Raw genomic sequence first — 19,990 nt, 5'->3', positions numbered from 1 at the left:
ACTTCGTTGCTTTTGCACTCTTATCAAAACTCATTTTTCCATATATGTGGATATATTTCTGAACTATCTATTCTACCTTATTGATCTATTTGTCTATCTTAAGCCTATCTATATTATTTAACTCTAAATTTATAATTCTTGAAATTCGGTAGTATTAGCTCTCCAACTTTGGTTTTCCTTCTCAAAATTGTTTTGCTTATTTAGGTTGTTTGAGTTTCCATATGAATTTTAGAATCAGTGTGTCAGTTACCACAACAAAAATCCTGGGATTTTGAATGGGATTGTGTCAAATTAACAGATCAATTTAGGAAGAACTGACATCTTAACAATATGGAATCTCCATGCACATGTATTTCTCTCCATTTATTTAGATCTTATTTAATTTATTGACCTGGTTTCAGGAAAGCCACATTTAAAAATTACATATCACATGATTTTCCCCATGTCATCCTCAGCCATCGACAGGACTTTTGTAGGCCACCACGTATTTACTTTGTGGATTGTAGTAGTGAATGAACAAAGACAGACTTCCTCAGAATCGGTAGTGAACTGTGGTCCTGCCTCTTCCCATTTTTCAGGTACAACTAAATCTTTGCCTGTGTAAATCAGTAGATCAAGCGAACAAGAAACTTCCAACAGTGGCAGAAATGTCACTGTAGCTGTGATCTGTCCGATCACTGAACAGATCTCATCCTGGCTAGTTTTCTGAGACTTTTCTCTGGGTGCACTATCATCTTCTGCGGTCTTGTCATACTCCATATCAAACTGCCATCTTTCACGGACTTCACCACTTCCAATATTTGAGATAACTACAGCCAGTTTCTGAACTGAACACTTGCATAACCAATCTTTTAGTTGCTCCACCACATCGTTTAGGTATTTTATGAACTTGAGATCGGTAGTTACAAGCAAGGTGAGTCCATACTTCTGCACTCGAGTGAAGGTTCCAAATGGATATATGCCACGCCAATATAAAATGCTGTTGATGCCAAATGAGAACTCCCCCATGACTTCGGCACTCCTGCCCTGCTCCTGGGAGAGCTACGGCGCCATAGCCTGGCATGCGCTTCCAGCTGGCAGACTAAGAACCCTGCGGCTCCCACAGCAGTTCCCCACTAATGGTTTCCAATTTGCATAGTTTTTATTTTCTCAATGTCACTGACCTTTTCTTCTACACAGCCTATTCTGCCATTAAGCCCATCTAATTAATGTTTGTTTCAGATATTATTTCTTTAACATTTTAGAATGTCCATTTGTTTCTTTTGGGAGGTTTTATTTCTCTCCAAAAATACCCATCTCTTCAACCTTAGATGTCAAAAAGCTCATGGAAAGATGGAATTAAAAAATAAAAAATATAAACTATTTCTCTACATAAGCTTCATCAAGTTCAAGACACTTTTGTCAGCAATGATCCCAGCTATTTAGTTCATCTCTAAAGAACTGAGGGTCCTGGGAATTTAACCGTGTCAATGCAGTCTTTTCTACATTATTAACTGAAGAAAAATAGGTGCCCTTTAAAGATTTTTTTTTAACACTAGGAAACAAAAGAACATCAGAAGGAGCCAAATCAGGACTGTACGGTGAATTCCTAATAATTTCCCATGAAAACTCACATAAAATTAATTGCCCTTATTTGATAAGAGGAATGAACAGAAGCTTTGTGGTGGAAAAGGACTCTCTGGTGAAGCTTTCCTGGGCATTTTTCTGCTAAAGCTTTGGAGAACTTTCTCAAAACACTCTCATAATAAGCAGATGTTATTGTTCTTTGGCCCTCCAGAAAGTCAACAAGCAAAATATTTTGAGCATTCCAAAAAACTATTGCCATGACCCTTGCAGACCAACCATGTAGCCTAGAAATATAAAAAAAAATTAAAGAAAAAGTTATGTCATGAGCACATAAAATATACACAGACACTAGCTTATTTTATCATTTACTACCATAAACTATATACAGATCTATTATAAAAAGTTAAGATTTATCAAACCTTACCTACACAGATATTTACAGATCATACATGGCCATTTCTGGAAAATGTAAACAAATATAAAGATGCAATATTAAATCATAACTGCACAAATTAACTATAGTACATACTGTATTACCACAATAATTTTTGCAGCCACCTCCTGTTGCTATTGAGGTGAGCTCAAGTGTTATCAATATCCACTTAAAATTCCACATGATGCTATTCATCTCTGCATGAGCAGTTTTCTTTCCAGTAAATTGCATGCCACAATAAACAGTGATCTCTCTCAGTTCTTGCAAATTTTCTTTTGTATTTAGTACAATACTGTAAACCTTTAATAAATACCATAGGACTCATGCACAATACCACTAGTGGTACTGGAAGTGCTCAGAGCCCCATGAGTTCAACAACGAAGGCATTGAAGTGATCTACTTGCCCCCAAATACAACGTCCCTAATGCAGCCTCTATATCAGGAGGTCATGAGGACTTTTAAGGCTCAATGCTATGGAAGAGAATCCCAACAGAGAGAGCATCACAAAAGTCTGGAAGGATTACACCATTGAAATGCCATTGTTGTTATAAAAAAAAAAGCCATCAATCCCGAAACAATAAATTCCTCCTGGAGAAAACCATGTGCAGATGTTGTGCATGACTTCAAAGGATTTACAATAGAGCCAATCAAAGAAATCATGAAAGAGATTGTGAATATGGCAAAAAAAAAAAAAAACTTTTTTTAAGGTGGGAGAGTAAAGCATTTCAAGATATAGATCTTCGCAAAAGTCAAGAGCTTATAGTCACCACACCCAAGGAATTAAGAGAAGATGACTTGAAGGAGATGAGTACTTCCGAATCAGTGCCAGATGATGAGGAAGAAGATGCAGAAGAAGTAAACATTAGACAATCCGGCAGGAGGATTCCACTTATTCAAGACTGCTCCTGGCTCCTTTTACGACCTGGATCCTTCCATGATAGGGGCACTGAAACTAAAGCAAATGGTGGAAGAAGGAAGAAAGTGGTACCATATAGAAACTTTTTTTTATTAGAGCAATAAATAAGCAAAAAAGTCAGATAGAAATTACAAAGTATTTCCGTTAAGTTACACTGAGAGTGGCTGCCTCGCCTGCCTCTCCTTCCACCTCCTCCATCTCTTCCACCTCTGCTGCCCCGAGACAACAAGACCAAGCCCCCCTCTGCCTCTTCTCAGCCTTCTCAACTGAACATGACAAGGACAAAAACCTTTATGATGATTCAATTCCACTTAATGAATAGTAAATACGTTTTCTCTTCTCTATGATTTTCTTAATAACAGTTTCTTTCCTCTAGCTTACTTTATTGTAAGACTACAGTAATGTTACAGACATATAAAACATATATTAATTGACTATACGTTATTGGTAAGGCTTCCAATCTACAGTAGAGTATTAGTTAAGTTTTAGGGTAATCAAAAGTTATATATGGATTTTCGACTGCATGGGGGATCAGTGTCCCTAGCCCCCACATTGTTCAAGCGTCAACTGTATTCAATAGTAAACAAGTATATATGGAAAATGATGAGCAGGGTTGTTTAGTGAATTACTCCAGAGGCTCAGTTGCTTAGAAATGAGCTAGCTGACATGAAGGCTCATCCCAGTGGGAAAAGCTATACACAACCTTACTTCCCCTACATCTCAGGGGCAGTGCCCCCAGCTTTCCCAGAAGTACCCAAACCAGCCAAGTCCAAGTTCAAACTGCTTGGCTTTTGGACCCAAATATTAATTCCCATCATCCATCCCAGGCACTCCCCTAAAAACACACATTACAAGGCCACCCTTATTCTTGTAACCAGGATGGGGGCCCTCTACAGAGAAACAGTCCTGTGTTACATCTGGCTCAATTCCACCTAAGCATGCCTCTCTTGCACCTGCCGTCTTTCATGCTCATGAGTTCCAGTCTTTACTAAGTGACTCTTGCTGGCTGTTACCTCAGTTCACTAATTCACTGTGTGATCTTTGGAAAAGTCACGTCCTCTCCTTCTGAGCCTCAGTTTCCCCATCTGCAAAGTAGACTAGTCTAAAAACCCATTGTATCTTATATATTATATAAGATATGTTATATATTCATATAATTATATATTAACAATATGATACATTAAATAATTATTATATTAAATAATATAATTGTATATCGATTGTATTATGTATTATAGCATATCATATATTATTAGATTATTTTATGTAACTATAATTATATAATATCACTTGCTACCATTTTTTAAGCTCCTAGCATGTGTCAAGACAGTCTTCCTCTTCCCTATCCCCCACCAACGTCCCCATGAGGATGCCATATTAGAATTCCCTGTTTGATTGTTGATCTCTCCAAAAAGAGTATAAACTCCATAAAAGGAAGGTGATCAATTGCTTAGTTGCTCTTTATGTTGCCGGCACCCAGAATAGTGCCTGCCCATAGTAGGCATTCAATAAATATTTGTTGAATAAATAACTAATTAATGCTAGGCACTTTATATGTTACATAATCGGAAAAGAAACTAGCACAATAATACAATGACTAATGTTAACTAAATCAGTTAGCTCACACTTCCTTTCTTAAATGTGGCTATAAAAAGCAGTAAGAAAACTCAAGCGAAACTGACTCTGCTAGAAGAATCCTGTGCTCGTCCAAGGATTAGACCCCAGGGAAAGATGGCTCAGCACCACCTATGGATCTTGCTCCTTTGCCTGCAAACCTGTGAGTTCTGACTCTTGGTGATCCCCTTCTCATTTTCCATAAAGTTTTAGAAATTTCCCTTAAGGAAGACATTGAAGTGTCCCTTTGATCTGTTTTTAACAGAACTCTCTAGGTTTCAGCATGTACTGTACTCAAAAGGGAACTAACTGGCTGGGGGAAGACAACGTCCAAATCCAAGTGTTTTTCAGCTTTAAAGTTTCTGCTTCTGAATTGTGTCTGAGCTTAGTCTCCACAGGTCTGAGATAAAATGTATCGCAGAGGAGTCAGCGCTTGGTAAACCCACACATAAGGCCTGGCAAAAGAATAGATCATCCAAAACCTTGAATGCCTTAAAAGCAATTTCTTCTTGGCATTAGAATGTGTTATGTGGTTGTTGATAGAGATATATCCTTCCTAATTATAGTTCATTGCTCTTCAGCTCAGCGTGATGAATGACTCATTTTTATTATTGTGAAAACTTCATTTCTATAAGCTCCCTTATTTTCAAAACACATTTAGGGCTATTACTCTGCTTTTATCCTCCAAAAACTCTAAAATAAATGGGAAAGAGATCATTATCCCTTTTTAAACAAATAAGTCTCAAAAAAGAGGTAAAGAACTTGAATTAAAAATCCTATTTTTCTTACCTTTATAGCTTAACAAGAAACTATAAAGGACAAAATGAATATTGGCTGTTACTGGTACAAAGAAAACCATGCAACATTAACACAGAGAGTGCTTTGTAATGGCACATATTATCTTACTAAATCCAAACAATTGCTCCATTTATACAGAAATTTACTATGTTCAGAATTTCTGAATCTACTTCTTGTATCTCTTACTGGTTCTGAAAATGCACTAGCAAATTCCTGGCATGAGTGAGAATCCAGGGAACCCAGTGAGTTAGGATTTTTTTAAAAGGTTTTTTTGAATCAACTGTGGTCTCTCTGTGTCCCTTAACCACTTAAAGTTGTGGCTCCTTGAATTTGAGCTTCATGGAGATTGCATCTACTAGTCAGGCCAACTTTTCAGAGCTTCTGCTGGGCACTCTAGCATGGCAGACAGAAATTGCAAGGAGATGGGAAAAAGAGTTGAATCTAGCGATGTCCCTAATCTTCCAGAGAAGGGCTGGAGAGGATGGTGTTTGATATCACTTAATATGCAAAGCATTCTATAGTTTTTATGCCTATGTTCTTATTTCATCCATACTAAAATCATTGAAATGGGCAAAATAGATATTATGAATTCCATTATGCAACAAAACAAAAACACTAAATCACTAAGATTTAGTGATTTAAAAAAATAACCTCAAGTTTCACTACCTAAATTGGAAGAGCTGGAAATGGACATTGGTTCTTCTAATCCCAAGGCTCTTTCTGCTCCACCTGACCCCCTCACTCATTAAGATTTCAAATCCTTGATCTCTTCAAAGTGCTAACATCTGCTAAAAAAATAAAAAATAAAAAAGGCAGGCCGGGCGCTGTGGCTCACGCCTGTAATCCTAGCTCTTGGGAGGCCGAGGCGGGTGGATTGCTCAAGGTCAGGAGTTCAAAACCAGCCTGAGCAAGAGTGAGACCCCGTCTCTACTATAAATAGAAAGAAATTAATTGGCCAACTGATATATATATAAAAAATTAGCCGGGCATGATGGCGCATGCCTGTAGTCCCAGCTACTCGGGAGGCTGAGGCAGGAGGATCGCTCGAGCCCAGGAGTTTGAGGTTGCTGTGAGCTAGGCTGACGCCACGGCACTCACTCTAACCTGGACAACAAAGTGAGACTCTGTCTCAAAAAAAAAAAATAAAAAAAATAAAAAAATAAAAAAAATAAAAAAGGCAGCTCTAGGATACACTTGTCTCATCTACTGAAACTGAAGTCAAGTTGTCAAATCAGCTAATAGTAAATCATTCACCCATCTGCTTTGTGACCCTAAGGAAGCTATATAACCTCTAACTCCATTGTTTCAACTTCAAAATAGAGAAAGTACTAATACAATAGGTTTGTTTTGAGAAGCAAAATGATAATGCAGGTACAACATTTGGCATAGTACCTGAATATATTAAGTGCTTAACCAATATTAGCGAATGCAATTGTTGGTTTAACGCTTGCATTTCATGCCTTATTAGTAAGAGTCATGGCTCCATTATGCAGACATCCTGGGCAGGACTCTTCTGTTTGGGATGGTCCAAGAAACATAAGCAGGAGAAAAGATGGTTAGGAGTTTGAGTTTAGGTGTGGGCTGTTGAGATTCTGGAAAAGGAATCCAGGGGTGAGATATTTATTTCATCAGGTATCCAGAAATAGGGAGTGGGGCTTGTTTTCATAAAAGCAAAGCTAAGAATACTTTCCTATACTATTCACCTTTACTGAATGGATTTGTGTGCATCTTAAAGATTACTTCAGAGCACAAAAATGGACCCTACATTCCTCCTGCTACTTACTGTTCCTGGTAGAGGTGGCCTCTTGTGTTCAGTATTGAGCTTAGGAGTTGACACTGATGTTATACATTTCCCTGGAATTCAGAGCAGTTGGAGAGGCTGAGAAGCAGTGACGAGATGCTGGTAAAAATCCCCATTTTCCCTTGAAGTCACTGGCTTAAGGGAAGTCTGAGCGTGCAAACTCGTGACTGCTCCATGCTGGAAAAGTTTCTCTGAGATTCCAGACTCACAGTCTTACGCTCTGACCTCGACTTTCCAATCACGGCTTTGGGAACACTGTGACTCTGACTGTCCCTCCTATAGTAGCTACTCACACTCTGGGGCAGAAGACGGAAGAGTCCACCGGTTTTGCTTTTTACTTATCCGCTCCACAGGTTCTCTCTCATGCTCTTTTAATTCTTCCTTTTCTCCTCCCTTTCTTCTATTTGTTCAACTCCTCTTATCTCCTATCAGTAATAACAGCTAGTAACCATTTATGGAGCAATCACTACAGGCTTGGCATTACTCTAAAGAGTCCATAGTTATTATTTTGTTTAATCCTCACAATATCCTATGAGACGGGCCCTACTAATATATCCATTTACAGATGAAAACATTGATACACAGAAAGTCAGAGGTCATTTAACAAAAAGTAGAGGAAGCAGAATTGAAATTCCAGTGCCCTTGGACTTAACCACCAAGTCCTGCTGCCTCCACCCATCTTGCTGCTGATGTAGAGTAAAATACTGTCCCCACTACTGATGGTTATCACATCTGGAAATTTGGCAGTGAAGAGTGATGATTTATTTACTTCAAGCAATACAGAATTATTCAGGTAGAAGCTTCACCTGTCTCTACCCCTACCCACAGAGGGGTAAGGGCTGGGGCAGGTCTTTGCCCATAACAGAAATGTAGGCAGGCCAGCAAGGTAGAATTTCCAAGCAAGTAACCATCTCCAGACATGGTTCAAGTACCATTGACTTCAAAACAATTGGGGTTGACTTAAGTTAGCTTTGTTAAAATAAACAAAAGTCCAATATCAAGATGATCTTGATATTCTGTTGGATGTAGAACATAGTCATAAGGCATTCCAGCAGTTGAAACTTAAAAGTCCTACAGGTAAGTGGACCCCCCTGGATACTATCCATGGATAACTGGACCCCACCCATCATCCTGGGGACAGAGACAGATGCATGCCTGGGGAGTGGTGCTGGCAAGAGCCATCCTGCCACTGGTCTGAAGTCTTTGCATAGAGGGGCCTTCAAGATGAAGACAAGGCTTCTGTTCTAGAAAGATATTTGAGTAGATGACTATCACAAGCATTCAGAAAGAGCTCAAAAGCAGAAGCCCAGCTATAAAAATGGAAATCAATTATGTACAGGGAAAACTGGTTATCAGGATACCAGCTCAAAAACCTGGTTTCCAAACAGAGGCCAAAAAGCTGCACCCTGTTATAACTCAGGACTCTGGTAGGACAAAATAAAGGCCCACTGATCTGCTAAAGCAGCCCTGGAGACCAATATGGTGGCCAACAAGGCGGCCAGAGCACCTTCACAACAGGAGCCCAGTGGCCAGTGCTGGGCCACTCAGGCTACTAGAGTACTCCTGAATCAATCCTTTCTTGTCTTGGACCATGGAGAGGGATGAATTGGCAAGTTTGGGGGTAACTAGACTAACCTGTGTAGAAGCTGGAAAAGAAAGAGGTGTGAGCAATCAGTTGGGGGGCTGGTGCTGGTGGAACTGTCTAGGCTCCCACATTTCCTTTGTTATACTCAATGTTCAAATGTACGCCCGTGGAGGGGAGGAGCGGTAAAACAGGGGATGGCCATGGCCCCATCTCTGTTTTGAGATAGCATGTGTGTGCATTATTGTTTTGAAGAAACTGTTTCACGTCAACCCAAATCTTAATAAAGATGACATCAAGTAAAAATTCCAGAGGAAAATAGTATATTATCATATGGGGTAGTAGGTTCTTTTTTCTTAAAACCTCATGACCAAGGACTTTCCACCGTTGTGGAGAATGACACAAAACTTCCAGCTGCCCAGGCATGTTTTTCCTCTTTGCCTCTAAGTTCCCTCACTCAGTGTGACCTGTTATTAATATAACAGACTCTCTTGTGGGTGCCTCATGGTAAAGCAACCTCTGCTCATCCTCTTAGGCCTGCAAGACTCAGGGAGGTTCCACCCCCACGTTTTGATCTAGGAGGCAGTGGATGAAGAAGAGGAGGAGAAGTGTAGCTAGTGCCAAAACGGAACCAAAAAAGGTTATTTGAAGGATCCTAAGAAAGCAAGGGCGGGGGAGGTGTCTGCTAAGCAACAGTGCAATCTTCCCATTTCTACTCTTAAATGTTTTTTTGTTTGTTGGTTTGTTTTTGAGACAAAGTCTCACTCTGTTGCCGGGGTTAGAGTGCCGTGACATCAGCCCAGCTCACAGCAATCTCAAACTCCTGGGCTCAAGTGATCCTTCTACCTCAGCCTACTAGTAGCTGGGACTACAGGCATGTGCCACCATGCCAGGTTAATTTTTCTATTTTTTTGTAAAGACAGGGCCTTGCTTTTGCTCAGGCTGGTCTTGAACTGTTGGCTTGAAGCAGTCCTCCCGCCTCGGCCTCCCAGAGTGCTGGGATTACAGTCATGAGCTACAATGCCTAGCTGTAGAACAGGTTTCTTGATCCCTAATTCAGGATAATTTTACTAACTATACTGTGGGTCCCATTCTGTGAATCTATATAGATTTTCTTTACAAACAATATGGAATATTGGAGTAGAAAGAAGTTACAATTAGCCATCCATTCCTTCCTATTAATCAACTTATACCCTTAACCTTTCACACTAAGACCCAAAGACCAGTAAAGAGTTCTGTCTTGCACTCACTCTTTTTCTTGCTCAGATTTTTTGCTTTGTTTTTTTTTTATTATTATTATAAAAAGGGTAATTGGGTCAGCAGCAAAAAAAAAATTATTCATTATTTATTCTTTTTTTTTCAACAAACATTTATTTAATGATCATCCACTAGTTATTGGGGGAACAGCAATGACTGAAACAAAGACCACATATAGTTGCATTATAGCAGGGGTGTGTTGGGGGAATATTGGAGAGACAATAAAAAAATATGCACATGCAATGCTTTACTAGTGATGACTGCTATGAAGAAAAGTAAAGCCAGGCAGGGCAACACAGAGTGATGGGGTGGAGGTCGCTTTCCCTAGCACCTCTCCTCCACTGGTCTCTTCTATTTTAAAACAAAATCAAATAGATTAGCTTTACTTGACCCTCTAGCTACTGTCCTATTTTATCTCCTTTCTTTCACTGCCAAGCGTTTCCTCCACTCCTTACCCTCCATTCTCTCAGCGCCCTAGGCTCGGGCCTCTAACGGAATTGTCTCACTTGCACCGACGTAGTGCGCCAATGCCATCAATGACCAACAAAGGCCATCAATGAACATCAATGACTTCCTAACACGCAAGTCCAGGGCCATTTTCAGTCTGTATCCCGCTGAATCATTAGACATCAGTGACAATCTTCTCCTTGAGAGCTTTCCCCCCTCCTGTTCCGTGATACTGTCCACTATTGGTGCCTCTCTTGCATTCTAACCACGGTCTACTCAGTTTCTATAAATGTGAGCACTACTCACACAACTCGGTCCTGGACATCAGCTGTGCTCTTCCTGAATGACCTCTCTTCCTCAATCACCCCTCCTCTGTGGTTGATTTCTAAACCCCTTGGATTTCAGTTTGACAGTAAGTACCAGGCACACTCAAGTAAGAATGGCTTAAACAAGGAAGAAGCTTATCTCCTGCTCGTGTAAAAAAATTCTGGAGTCAGCAGTTCATGGTTGGTAGAATAGTTTACAAGGTCAGCAAGGTCTCAGACTTCTGTCTTCCTGCTCCCCTGTCCTCAGTGCTTGGCTTCCTCCTCATGACTTGAGATGTCTGTCTGAGATCCAGCTGTGACGGCCTTCTGGAAAAGGAAGACAGAAGACATGAAGAAAGCAAATCCCCCTCTTCTTAAAGACACAGAAGTCACACACAGCACTTCCATTTTCATGCTGTTGGGCTGAACTTAGTCCTATGACCAAAGGGAGCTAGCAGAAAGCAAGAGAACATAGCCTTTATCTGAGTGCTATCCGCCCTACTGAATATTGGGGGTTCTACTGCTAAGAATGAAGGAGAGAATGAATATTGGAAAACTGTCGGCAGATTCTGCCACAGCCACCCAAACGATACTTGAAGCCCATTCTCTCCTTACGTTCCATCCTTCCAACTGCTTACTTAGATGGTCCACCATCATCTCAAGTTCAATATTTCTAACACTAAACTTGTCTCCCCCCTTTGACTTCTTTCCATCATAAACTTTATCAGTTTTCCAGTACCTCTCAGTTTTCCACTGAGACAACATAGAACCTCAAATTACATGTTGAACAATTGAATTCTATTATTTCTTCTCCTTATTTCTTGCCTTTCTTTGCACTATCTCCCAAATCCAGCCCTTGCTTTCCACTCCCATTATCATCCCCTGGTTCATGCCTAGGTGGCTTCAGCAGCCTCCTAAATGGTCTCTCTAGCCCAGCTTCTCTTTCCTGCTATTCTTCCCACACATCATTACTACATTACAATAATTCTACGACATTATTTTCAATCTTCATCCTCACAAACTTTAATACACACCTCTGCCTGTGGTGTAGACTGCAAACTCAAGGCTATCTCAAATCTAAATTTAATTTTGTATCTCCGGCTTTATCTCTCTCCATTCTGATATGCAAATCTATACTCATCCAATTGACATCACAGGTTCTGCTTCTAAACTTTTATTCAGGACCTGAAGCACCCTTCCTCTCTCTCTCTCCATCCAGTAAAATTCTCTTCACCCTTCAAGATCCTCCTCAACTTCTCCTTTCTCTGAGAAGTTTTTTCATTTTTCTTTTATTTCAGCATATTAAGGGGGTACAAATGTTTAGGTTACATAAATTGCCTTTGCCGCACCTGAGTCAGAGCTTCAAGCATGTCCATCTCTCAGACGGTGTGCATCGCACCCATTCACTGTGAATGTGCACTTCCCCTCCTTCCCCCTCCCACCAGCCTGACATCTGGTGAATGTCACTACTATATGTGCACATAAGTGTTGATCAGTTAATACCAATTTGATGGTGAATACATGTGGTGCTTGTTTTTCCATTCTTGTGATACTTCACTTAGTAGAATGGGCTCCAGCTCTATCAAGGATAATACAAGAGGTCTAGATCACCATTGTTTTTTGTGGCTGAGTAGTACTCCATGGTACACATATACCACCTTTTGTTAATCCAGTCATGGATTGATGGGCACTTGGGTTGTTTCCACATCTTTGCAGTTTTGAATTGTGCTGCTATAAACATTCGAGTGCAGATTTCTTTTTTATAGAATTTCTTCTTTTCCTCTGGGTAGATGCCTAATAATTGGATTACTGGATCAAATGGTAGTTCTACTTTTAGCTCTTTGAGATATCTCCATAATATTTTCCGTAGAGGTTGTACTTGTTTGCAGTCCCACCAGCAGCGTATGAATATTCCTATCTCTCCACACCCACGCCAGCATTTATTGTGTTGGGACTTTCTGATAAAAATCATTCTCACTGGAGTTAAGTGATACCTCATTGTCGTTTTGATTTGCATTTCCCTGATGATCAGAGATGTTGAGTATTTTTTCATATGTCTGTAGATCATTAGTCTGTCTTCTTTTGAAAAGTTTCTGTTCAGTTCCTTTGCCCAACTTTTAATAGGGTTGTTTGATTTTTTTCTTGCTGATTTTCTTGAGTTTCATATAGATTCTAGTTATCAGCCGTTTATCAGTTGTGTAGCATGCAAATATTTTCTCCCATTCTGTAGGTTGTCTGTTTCCTCTCGTGATAGTTTCCTTGGCTGTGCAGAACTTTTTTAAATTAGATCAAGTCTCATTTATTTATTTTTGTTGTTGCTGTAATTGCCTTTGGAGTCTTCTTCATAAATTCTTTCCCTAGCCCAATGTCCATAAGTGTTTTTCTAACATTTTCTTCTAGAATTCTTATAGTTTCATGCCTTAGGTTTAAGTCTGTTATCTACCATGAGTTGATTTTTGTGAGAGGGGAGAGGTGTGGATCCTATTTCAGTTTTCTACATGTGGCTATTCAATTTTTCCAGCACTATTTATCAAATAAGGATTCTTTTCCCAGTGTATGTTTTCATCTGCTTTGTCAAAGATCAGATAAAAATATGAGGATGGTTCTATATCTTGGTTCTCAGTTCTGTTCCATTTGTCTGTGTCTCTGTTCTTGTGCCAGTCCCATGCTGTTTTAGTTACTATAGCCTTGTAGTATTGCTTGAAGTCTGGTAAACTGATGTCTCCCAATTTGTTCTTTTTGTTTAAGATTGCTTTTGCTATATGTGTTCTTCTCTGGTTCCATATGAAGTGTCTGAGAAGTTTTTTTTCTAACCACTATAGCTCAAAGTAATCTTTCTCTTTTTGAATTTTTACTGCAATTATAGTCTCTACTATTCACTTGACTTTATCATTTACTATCTGTTATTACAGGGGAGAGTTATGTGTATGTGTGTCTTATTTCTCTAACCAGGTACTAAGTTCCCCCAAAAAAGGCAGAGAAACTATCTTCATCAGAGACTAACACAGTGCATTTCATAGTAAGTCCTCAAGACATTTTTGTGCTATACATTCTCTCTGAAATTGGGTTTTTGTAAGGTTTCCTCCAATGATAGTATAATGTTTGAGTAACTTTAACACCTAGAAAGATAAATATTGGGGTTGATTAATATGGAGATTTTTTCTTTTAAAACTTGAAGTCTTTTACATGCAGAATAAAGTCTATCACAAGTACCTAAACTGTCTGTCCCTCCAGGCTTTACTTGAATTAGACCTTAAAAATGGCTGTTTATACATGCCCCAGTATGGCCTAGGGAAGCCCCAAAGGGCATGTACCAATTGTTAAGATGATGATCATTATCAACCGTAGAAATAACTAACATTTATTTTGTCTTGGTGGTTAACAAAGCACTTCTACTCATATGACATCATTTACTGCTCACTAAATAGATAGGGCAAATATAGTTGTTATTTCCATTCTTTGGATGAAGAAGCAGACTCAGAAAGGTTTTGTGACTTTAGCAAGGTTGTCCAGCTCATAAGTAGAAGTACAGACACCCACATCTCTGCCTCCTTATCTTTCTACTACATGCTATGGTTTTACAGTTGCCGCTCTCAGAGCACTGCTGGAGTGTTTGAAGGTGACAGACTCTTCATTTTATGCATGTGCAAACCCTTTGCCTTTTCTCAGCAAGCACAGTATTCTCATCAACAACACAAGCAACACAAAAAGCAGGACTTCCCCAGCTTTGCTGCCTGATTGCCCTTTGATATCTGAGCATCACTTCCTGAATGTCTTGCTATGGGAGATGAGGCATACTTTTAAAACTGCACCACACACCAAACATTTGTGGCTGCTCAACTGCCATAATATTAAGTCTCAGCCTTACTCAACAGTCTACCCATTTCCTGAGGTTTGGTGAGAGAACTCACGAGAGTTATGAGTCTGTGGAACCTATGTTCTAACCCACTCTTCATGCCTAATATGAATCTAAAGAGTGGAGTGGCTGGTGATTAGACACTAGAGCCTGACTCCAAAAATGCCTCAAGACTTGGGAGATCTGCGACCAGAACTAGCTAAATAATCAGTGAAACTCCATGCAAAATGAAAATGAGGGGGCTCCTTTTTCATATAGTATTAAGAATTTCAGGGTACATAGTAGCATAAACTCAGTTCAGGGTCCTTCTGAGCTCAGGGTTATGTGCAACTGCACAGATCACATGCCCATGCCTGGGTCATCCAAGTGCCCCACTACAGAAATCATCAGCCCAGTAAATGGTTTTTCTGGGGAGAATTAATGTTCAAGGATTTTGTCAAACTATGACTCCTACCACCAAAGGCAGCATTAGCCTCTTCCTGACCACCCGCCCCCCCCCCCAGCAGTTTGTTCCTATTGCTATTACCATTTAGCACTTATCACATTGTATTGCCTTTCATTTGTATACACATCTATCTCATTCTCTGGGCTGTGAGCTCCTCAGAGTTGCAACGATCCTGTTTATCCTTGGGTTGCTAACACAACACAACATCGCAGGTAGTTAGCACTTAATAAATATTTGTAGATAAGGGTCCACATTTTCCTCTACCCATCCCTCCCTGCCTCCCAGGGCCCTGTTATATCTCCTGTTCTTAGCCCACCCCAACTAAGTCATCAGACCTTGCCTGAGATATTCCTCCTAAGGCAAAATCTTTGTTGGTCTGAAAGGAAAGAGGTTGACATCTGCAGGCCCTGGGCCTCTGTCAATAGTTGCTGCTGGGCAAGGGTAGCCGTAGTGAGATGGCACCATCAGGTCAAGAAATCCCTTTGTTTTCATGACACTTCAAAGCAACTTGTATTCTCAATGATCCTTATTCTTGCCCTCTATATGCCAAACCCTGGATAAACTTTAGGGTCAGCCTGAACCCAATTGTGTAGAAAACTCATGATCTTCAGAGCTTTCATGCAGCCAGTGCACACTGAACAGCCCCACAAGTTGTTTACAGCTGATGCCCTTTCTGATAGGTCCGTGCCCATGTCATTTAGGCTGTTAAATGTTTTGAATATTGCCCGTGCTGGCCCCAAACACTGTTTCTCATTAAAGACAGCTCACTGAGAATGACATGATAATGAACAAGAGCAGGAGGAAGAGCAGAAGAAAATGTAACCATATTGCCTCTCATTTTACAAGCTATGTATTAAATCAGTTTATCTTCACAAGGTGATAGAGATGAGGAAAAGGAGAAGAAAATAAGCTTTGCATTTTGCCATGTTACATTTTAAAAGTACTCATCCTTCAGCTTTCACTTGGAAATGTTCCCTGGATTTCCAGAACAGACCAAGTGCCCTGGCTATTCTCCTCAGAAGCACCATGATACTCACATATTTTGCGTCTGTCCATTTGTTGGTGTGGTCCTCTGATCAAAGTTGGTATCTTCCCTTAACCAGAAGTTCTAGAGAACAGGAACTATATCCGTTTTTACCCACCATGGTAACCCCAACTCCTTGTATCTTGCTTTAAAATGTAGATGCTCAAAAAACATCTGTATTATAAATTAAATTAATAAATACCCATCAAGTATCGGCACCCCAACTGATCCTGCATAAATATATACATTAATTCATAAATGAATGAATGAATCAATGAATTTGCTTACTTCAGAAGTTGTTTCAAGAGAGTCTAGGAAACACATGAGTGAATTCCATTTATTAATTCAATCCACAAATATTTATTAAGCACACTCTATATGTCAGGTACTCTTAGAGCCCGGGGATATAGAAGTGAATGAAAAAGACCCCCCCAAAATACTAACTTGGAGAATATTTCCCCCAGAATCTCCAAAGCACTCTCTGCCTGTTTCTCCCAGGAAGAGAGGCAAAACGTAATTTGCTTTTTGCAAAGATCATAGTAAAAGAAGAGGCAATGACCCAAGCGTCCATCAGCCCAGATAATCCAGGTTCTTGTTCCAGCTCTTCCACCACTTGGCAATATGATTTTGGGAAAGAAATACTCCTAATACTCCTAACACCTTAGACCTCGTGGAGGTGGTGGCCTTCATCTCTCAAATGCCTTCTAACTTCCAGAGTCTATAAATTTAGGTAAACATGTTTTTAATAAAACAATCCCTAGAAATTAACTTGGAAACTTAGTTTTTGAATGAAAGCCCTTTAGAAAATTTAGTTGTCATAACATATGAAATATACCTAAAGTAGAATTCAGAAAAAAAAAAAAAAGCCTCCTTAAGAAACTAGATGAGCTGCATCTGTGGCAGCTCTTCAGTGGGATCCAAGGCCAGGAAGACAAGGAACTCTAAAAGGTACAACAGTCAGATGGCTACAGCTTTCCATTTGTGTCCTCAGGCCCAGAAGCAGCTAGAAGAGATGCAGACTTCCTCACTGTGAATGGGATTCTGGGGGAATCAGTCACTTTCCCCTTAAATATCCAGGAGTTGCAAAGAGTTGTCACCATTACTTGGACTTCTGGAACCTCTGTTGCTTTTGTAACACCCAGAGGCTCAGGAACAGCACCCCAAGTTGTTGTGACTCACAGTAATTACGATGAACGAATACACGTCTTGGGTCAAAACTACAACCTGGTCATTAACGATCTGAGGATGGAAGATGCAGGAGACTACAAGGCAGACATACGCATGGACTTGTCCTACACTACCACCAAGTGCTACAACCTGCAAGTCTATCGTAAGTCATGGGGGGGACGGAGGGCTTGCCTTTTATTTTTACTTTGCGAATTTGCCATCTAAGCAATACCTATATTTCTTATACTTGGATTCCCTAAATCTTTTTATGCTTATAAATACTTAGATATTAATAAATACATCAGAACTTATAAAGAGAATGGAGTCTTACTTCAGTCCTAGCTTTGCCAGTTTTTTGCCATGTGCTCTTTCATCAGCAGTTTGCCCCCTGGGCCTTGTTTTTCTTTTTTATAAATTGTCAATAATCATACTACTCACTTCCCAGAGTTATTGTGAAAATCAAGTGAGATAGTGTATGCAAAGTCCTATTTTGAAATAATTATAGATGCATAGGAAGGTGCAAAGAAGCATACAGGGAGGTTCTGTGTCACCTTCACCCAGTGTTAACATCTTGCATAACTACAGCACAGTAGCACAATAGCAAAGCCAGGAAATTAACACTGGTACAATCTGTAGAGCTTATTTAGATTGCACCAGGTACATATGCCCACATTTACATGGGAATATGGGTGTGGCTCTGTACAATTTAATCACATGTGTAGCTCTGTGTAACCACTACCACAATCAAGATAAATTAACTGTACACATGACAAGATTCCTTCATGCTCTCCCTTTATAGCCACACCTATTACCTCCCTCTTTCCCCACCCCAACCCTAGAAACCACTCATTTGTTCATATCTGTAATTATGTTATTTCACAAATGGAATTCAAATGGAATCATGAAGTATGTATCCTTTTGAGGTTGGTTTTTATCACTCAGCATAATTTCTCTGAAATTCATCCAAACTATTACATCTATTAATAGTTTATACCTTTTTATTGCTGATAGTATTCCATGCTATGGATGTATTAGTCTGTTTAACCATTAGTATTAGTTTGTTTAACCATTTACCTATTGAAGGTCATTTTAGTTGTTTCCAGTTTGGGGCTCTTACAAATAAAGCTATGAATATTTGTGTACAAATTTCTGCATAGCCAGGCGCGGTGGCTCACGCCTGTAATCCTAGCTCTCTGGGAGGCCGAGGCGGGAGGATTGCTCGAGGTCGGGAGTTCAAAACCAGCCTGAGCAAGAGCGGGACCCCGTCTCTACTATAAATAGAAAGAAACTAATTGGCCAACTAATATATATAGAAAAAATTAGCCGGGCATGGTGGTGCATGCCTGTAGTCTCAGCTACTCGGGAGGCTGAGGCAGGAGGATTGCTTGAGCCCAGGAGTTTGAGGTTGCTGTGAGCTAGGCTGACGCCACGGCACTCACTCTAGCCTGGGCAACAAAGTGAGACTCTGTCTCAAAAAAAAAAAAAAAAATTTCTGCATAAAATAAGTTTTTATTTTTCTGGGATAAATGCTTAAGAATGAAGTCATATGGTAAGTCCATTTTCAATTTTAAAAGAAATTGACAAACTATTTTCTACTTTACATTCTCACCAGGAACATCTGAGTGATGCAGTTTTTCCACATCTTCACTAGCATTTGGTATTATCATTATTTTTCATTTTGGTCATCTGATGGTTGCGCAGTGACAGCTCAAATTAGTTTCAATTTGAATTTCTCTAGTACCTGGTACAAAATGCTTTTTAAAGGTAAAATATTAGAGCTATTTGTTATCATCATTATAACTGCCACAATTCACTGGGAGATGTGTGTGATTTGTTATGCAATGCTATCCAAAGTGTGGTCTGTGGACTAGCAGGGTCAACATTACCTGGGAGCTTTTTGGAAATGCAAATTCTCAGGCCCTTCCCCCACCCCCAACCCTTTGGGAGTGAATGAAGCTCAGGAATCTGTTCAATACTCTTTCTGGATTATTCCTACATGTGTTAAAGTTTGAGAAGCACTGATCTAGAGCTGCCCTGTCCAATGTGGTAGCCACTAGCCACATGTAGCTCTCGAGCATCGAAATGTGGTTTGTCCAAACTGAGGCATGCTGCAAGTGTAAAATGCACACCAGATGTTGAAGTCTTAGCACCAAAAAATAGAATATGAAATATCTCAATAAGCTGTATATTGGCACAGGTTGAAATGACATTTTGGATATATTGGGTTAAATAAAATGCATTATAAAATTACTATTGCGCCGCCCACCGTGGGCGGCGCCACTCCCCCTCCCCTGGCGGCCCGGTGCTCTGCTCCCCCGCCGCCGCCGCCTCCCCCTCCCCCTCTGATGAGGCTCGAACTTGAAGCGCGCAGGGCCAGAGACGCCGTAGACCCGCGACCCGGAGCAGCTCAAGAGGCGGTGAATAATAGCTCTTCAAGTCTGCAATAAAAAATGGCCTCCAGGGCCGGGCGCTGTGGCTCACGCCTGTAATCCTAGCTCTTGGGAGGCCGAGGTGGGCGGATTGCTCAAGGTCAGGAGTTCAAAACCAGCCTGAGCAAGAGCGAGACCCCGTCTCTACTATAAATAGAAAGAAATTAATTGGCCAACTGATATATATATAAAAAATTAGCCGGGCATGGTGGCGCATGCCTGTAGTCCCAGCTACCCGGGAGGCTGAGGCAGAAGGATCACTCGAGCCCAGGAGTTTGAGGTTGCTGTGAGCTAGGCTGACGCCACGGCACTCACTCTAGCCTGGGCAACACAGTGAGACTCTGTCTCAA

At 40.3% G+C, this 19,990-nt stretch overlaps 1 protein-coding gene and 1 pseudogene across 3 annotated transcripts in view; one reads left to right on the top strand and one right to left on the bottom strand.

The window, feature by feature from the left end:
* Nucleotides 1-317: 317 nt before the first annotated feature.
* LOC105862707 (mitotic spindle assembly checkpoint protein MAD2A pseudogene) lies at nt 318-1,053 on the bottom strand (annotated as a pseudogene).
* A 3,528-nt stretch (nt 1,054-4,581) lies between these two features.
* CD84 (CD84 molecule) overlaps nt 4,582-19,990 on the top strand; it is a 32,835-nt gene continuing 17,426 nt past the window's right edge. For all 3 annotated transcript variants that reach the window (XM_012749213.3, XM_012749210.3, XM_012749209.3), the window contains exons 1-2: nt 4,582-4,692; nt 17,036-17,374. In XM_012749213.3, the coding sequence (XP_012604667.2) occupies nt 4,647-4,692; nt 17,036-17,374 (385 nt within the window). In that variant the 5' untranslated portion in view covers nt 4,582-4,646. The remainder of the gene's footprint in view (nt 4,693-17,035; nt 17,375-19,990) is intronic.

Source organism: Microcebus murinus, chromosome 2 (assembly GCF_040939455.1).
Source record: "Microcebus murinus isolate Inina chromosome 2, M.murinus_Inina_mat1.0, whole genome shotgun sequence".
Lineage (NCBI taxonomy): Eukaryota > Metazoa > Chordata > Mammalia > Primates > Cheirogaleidae > Microcebus > Microcebus murinus.
The sequence above is the reverse complement of the archived record's forward strand: the minus strand, read 5'-3'. Positions and strand labels throughout refer to the sequence as shown.